Below are 4,295 nucleotides of genomic sequence, written 5' to 3'. Positions count from 1 at the left end.
TTTTCACTTGGCTGGCCGAGATTTCTTCATTTTAAGATTTTAGAATTTTTGTGTCGGATTGACAAAGTTGCGCTTGTTGGTGATGAATTTGCGGGGAGATGTGCTGCGGTTGTTTTTATGAATGAATTTACTTGGCCTTGAGAAATATGCAAATGCGTTTATGAATGAAATAGTTATTGTTGTATTTGAGTATACGTGTAATTATGTGCATATATATGTATGTATGCTGCCGTGATTTGTACATATGTACATTTATATGCATGTTCGTAGTTTTTTTGGCAGTAATATGCACATACATATATATGCATGCAAAAACGTTATCAATTAATGGAGCATGTACATACGTATGCGTAGAAAATGCATTTTCATTTGACTCCAAAACTATTGGGGCATATTAGTAGACGAAATAAAGTCGACTCTTAAGTTAAAGTTTGTCAGCCCCAAATAGGAAGAAAGTTAGTAAGTATGTACATACATATATGTAATATTATGTGCATGTGCAAGAACGTTATCAATAAATGATTTTGGAGTATGTGTATTGGGTACATGTGTACATATGTAAGTATGTACATACATATATACATTCAGATGCGATCAACTAATTAGCAACGAAATTCAATATGATATTGTTTGCAAATTATGTTTATTTATTTTTAATGATTTTAATTTAAAATATAATTCAATCTGTAACAAGAACCACAATAATACAAGTTTAAAAGCTTGCACAAATTGCAAAAAACCGAATCAAACTTCAAGAAATGGTCATCCAAAATTTTAATTAGAATATTTAAAAAAATTTCGGGTATGCAGTATTGTAGTCCATTCAATTATAGTATAAGAAAGTGCAAGTTTCAAGTTGTTAAAAATTACCATTGATTTTATAGATTTTTTTTGTGGGGGTGTTGCTTTTTTTTCATACAAAAAAAATTGTGATTATGTGTTATATGGAAGAAAATGCGAACACCCTCCACAAAAAAAATTCTAAAAATTCAACGGTAATTTTTAATGACTAGAAACTTGCACTTTAGTGTACTTCATTGAATGAGCTGCAAAGCCGCATACCCGAAAATTTTCTAAATTTCAAAATAAAAAAATTGAAATCTTGATAACAATTTTTTTTGAAGTTAGATTAATTTGTATGCAATTTGTGCAAGCTTTTAAACTTTTATTATTGTGGTTTCTGTTATAGATTGAATAATGTTTTAAAGGAAATTATTAAAAATAAATAAATAAACATAATTCGCAAACAATATCATTTTTAATTTCGTTGCTAATTAGTTGATCGCATCTGTGTGTACTAAAATGCCTAATAGGAAGTTAGTTGCAGCTTTTTCACAGATACCTATTCCACTTAAAATGATGTGAAAAAGCTGTAACTAACTTTAGTGTCAACTTTATTTTGACCATGAATGAGCCCCATTATTTACATGTAACACGAGTATTGCAGTGAAAAATCATCATTCAACACATTGGTCCGTATGCATAAAAACTAAGCTAAACTAAAATTTCATAACTTTCACTTAAATTTATTTGAACAAATCGAGTAAAAGGTCTGAGATTTTAAGAAAAGGTATTTGCTTAGGTTATATGCATATGGCATATTTTCTCGAAATAACTGTTCACAAAACTCAAACATAACTTTTCGAGAAAAACCACTTTGCTAACAAGTGCAATTGCTGCTTTTGTACGTTTTTGTCAATGTGTCCATCTTTAAAGTGAGTTTGGGAAAAAACTAAGGCACCTAGAAAACTGGGGTTTGTTGCATTGAAAATAGCGCAGCAACTACAATAAGAATCGTTAAAAAAAAAAAAAACGATTTTTGCGACCCAAATGCCGACGGCAAATCACCAATGAGTTTGCATATTTGCATAGCTTTCACATATTTATTAGATAACAAATCTACGTTTTGGAGTTAAAGCATTCCCTGGCATATGTTTTAGTAAATTAATTTTCATTAATTTAACCAAGAATTTTAATCTTTTTTTTTATTAAATCAATGCCGCGAAAAAGAAAATCCAAACCAAAATACTTAACATTGATACAAATTAACAAAATTGTATCTCCGCTCAGCTCTGTTAACTTGCCGCTCAGATCTGTTAATTTTCCGCTCTCTATTTTCGCGATTTTGGTAGTGTTTGACAATTCACACGGCTATTCGTAATTGCTGCTTCTCTGTTTTAAACGTTCTCTGGCTCTGGCACTATATTATTTTTTTGAACACAGCTGTATGTACTAATGGCTTGGGCGACATCTGCTGTCCAATATTACACATTACCCGCCCGGATAGGTTTGCGACTTTTCGCTCCCAAAAATGCAACCTCGGAACACGGAATTTCAAAAAAAGGGAAATAACTTAGCAACGATTGCTTTATTTGTCGTTTCCGTTTTCTGTGATGTCAAAAATTGCGCGCGTTTTTTAAAGAAATAGCAAGCAGTCTTCAGTCATTTGCAAAATTCCACAACTTAATAAAATTACTAAAAATGGATCCATTGGACGTAGAAATGTATGATATTCACGGCAGTCAGTCGCCAGTAACAGATGTAAATGCATCAATCGACATTAGTGAAAACACAGCGGAGCTAGACCAGGCTTTAATCCAGTATGTAACAACCTCCAGTCGGTTACTTTTTGCCGAACGTGAAGAAACTTGGAATGATTTCCACACAGCGAGTTGGAATAATACTGAAAAGTTCACTGACTATTCAACTGAGCAGCTACGTGAGCATTTTCTGCAAAAAGTGCTGCCGAAAATACAAAACTATGAGCTGACCGCTACACAAATGCAAATGTTTGAGCTGCTAAAGTTGCAACCGGAATATGAGCGGACTTCTACTGGTTACGTACGCATGCCAGCTAATCGGCGTATAGGCTTTAACCGCCAGCCGAAAGAAGGGAAAGATTTCATACTGGTCAAACAAGCGCGCCAGCTGCGGCAAATGGTGAGTGTATGCGAAATGTTAGTTAACACGATTGTACATTTTGTGTAAAAACTTACAATTTATTTCAACAGTTGAATGAATGCTCACTAACTGAAGGCGAGTTGGATGCAAATCAAGAATTTGATTTGAATAAGCCTGTACATTCACCGACTCACACGCTATTGCTGCGTGCTCCTTATGAGCGGCAGGGTACTGGCTATAATTACCAGTTCTCCAAAGAAAATGCTGCGTTATTGTCTGCAGCGCTCTCAAACGACTTTGAATTGTTCGGCCGTGTTTTAATCGAGCCAAAGGAAATTCATAAGCGCTTACGCGATGCAAAACGCGATTTTGAGCAAACTGCACGTATGCCGGAAAATTGTTTGGATGCCGAAAAATTAGTTGCCAAAATCAAGAAGTTGAAAACGTTGCGTGAGGCGATAGTGGATGTAGTGACTAGTCGCTTTTAATATTCAATGCATTAATTGTATACCAATTATTTTTTGTATTACTTTTGCATTTGTGAATACACTTTTTAATTTCATCGTATGGATTTAACGAATAAATTCTAAAAGTTTCAAGTTCTTAAATTAAAATTTATACTGGTATTGATAATTGCTTAACCACGCCATTCAATATTTCTGGTGTCTTGAAGCACCAATTTTTAATATGTTTGCTCACTCTGCACCAGGCCTCGCCATGCTTCGGCTCAGCTGTTACACAACGCTCTAAGACTTCTTTCTGTTGCTCTTCCGTACCATGCAGCATCTCGAATTTGTAAAAATATGCCCAAGCATCGCCTAGGTCGGGATCGATTTTAACCTATCAACAATTTAAAAAAGTTTATTTTTATTAAAAAATAAAAAAAGGATTTACTATTATTTCCACCAACACTTACCGTACGATTGAACCAGTCGCGACATTTCGTGAATTTATGTTCTGACCAGAACAACTTTGAAACAGCCAGCAGCACATGCGGATCGTGTTCACATTTCTTGAGCGCATCAACTGACTTCGTTTTGCGCTGCGGCTTCGATTCCATGTGGATCGCCTCTGCCCATAGCTCACCTGAATTAGGGCACTCCTGCAATGCACGCGCCATCATTGTGCTGGCAATTTCTTTTAAGCCAGCGCGCAATTCTATGCGTATCGCTTCCAACCATAGCATTGCAGTCTTCGGATTCCGCAAGCGTCCACGCTCTAGTATAGAACGCGCCTTTGTAAGCGTGCCCTTGCGTTCTTCAAGCTTAGCAGAAAGAGCCCACAACGGTATAGATGTTGGACACTTTTTAATACCTTGAGTGTAGGTCTCGGCCGCTTCATCCAAACGATTTTTTTGTTCTTCGATTTGTCCTTTCATCATCCATAGTTTAGGA

The 4,295-nt window shown here is 35.4% G+C and overlaps 3 protein-coding genes across 6 annotated transcripts in view; 1 reads left to right on the top strand and 2 right to left on the bottom strand.

Annotated features, from left to right (window-relative positions):
- Positions 1–4,295, bottom strand: part of LOC118739100 (protein naked cuticle-like) — a 287,508-nt gene that overhangs the window by 21,556 nt on the left and 261,657 nt on the right. The window lies entirely within an intron of this gene.
- LOC118739102 lies at positions 2,366–3,427 on the top strand. Its single transcript, XM_036470239.1, has 2 exons — positions 2,366–2,940; positions 3,012–3,427. Exons 1-2 carry the CDS (start codon positions 2,482–2,484, stop codon positions 3,387–3,389), a joined length of 837 nt encoding a protein of 278 aa, XP_036326132.1. The 5' UTR covers positions 2,366–2,481; the 3' UTR covers positions 3,390–3,427.
- LOC118739099 (pre-mRNA-processing factor 6) overlaps positions 3,438–4,295 on the bottom strand; it is a 4,175-nt gene continuing 3,317 nt past the window's right edge. The window contains exons 6-7 of one of the 2 annotated variants that reach the window (XM_036470234.1): positions 3,818–4,272; positions 3,438–3,741 (exon numbers count right to left, since the gene is read on the bottom strand). In XM_036470234.1, coding sequence (XP_036326127.1) covers positions 3,517–3,741; positions 3,818–4,272 — 680 coding nt within the window. In that variant the 3' untranslated portion in view covers positions 3,438–3,516. Of the gene's footprint in view, positions 3,742–3,817; positions 4,294–4,295 lie in introns of both variants that reach the window. The other variant, XM_036470233.1, reaches the window with a different exon arrangement.

The sequence above is a fragment of the Rhagoletis pomonella genome, unplaced genomic scaffold, assembly GCF_013731165.1.
Source record: "Rhagoletis pomonella isolate Grant_MI unplaced genomic scaffold, Rhpom_1.0 Rhpom_scaffold_00005, whole genome shotgun sequence".
Taxonomy (NCBI): domain Eukaryota; kingdom Metazoa; phylum Arthropoda; class Insecta; order Diptera; family Tephritidae; genus Rhagoletis; species Rhagoletis pomonella.
Note: the sequence above shows the minus strand (reverse complement) of the source record. Positions and strands in the feature narration are given on the sequence as shown.

Excerpts from the sequence above, each read along its gene's own strand:
- LOC118739102 (XM_036470239.1), top strand. The coding sequence starts at position 2,482 with ATGGATCCATTGGACGTAGAAATGTATGATATTCACGGCAGTCAGTCG. Across the intron at positions 2,941-3,011 it reads CGCGCCAGCTGCGGCAAATG|TTGAATGAATGCTCACTAAC; the intron begins GTGAGTGTATGC and ends TTATTTCAACAG.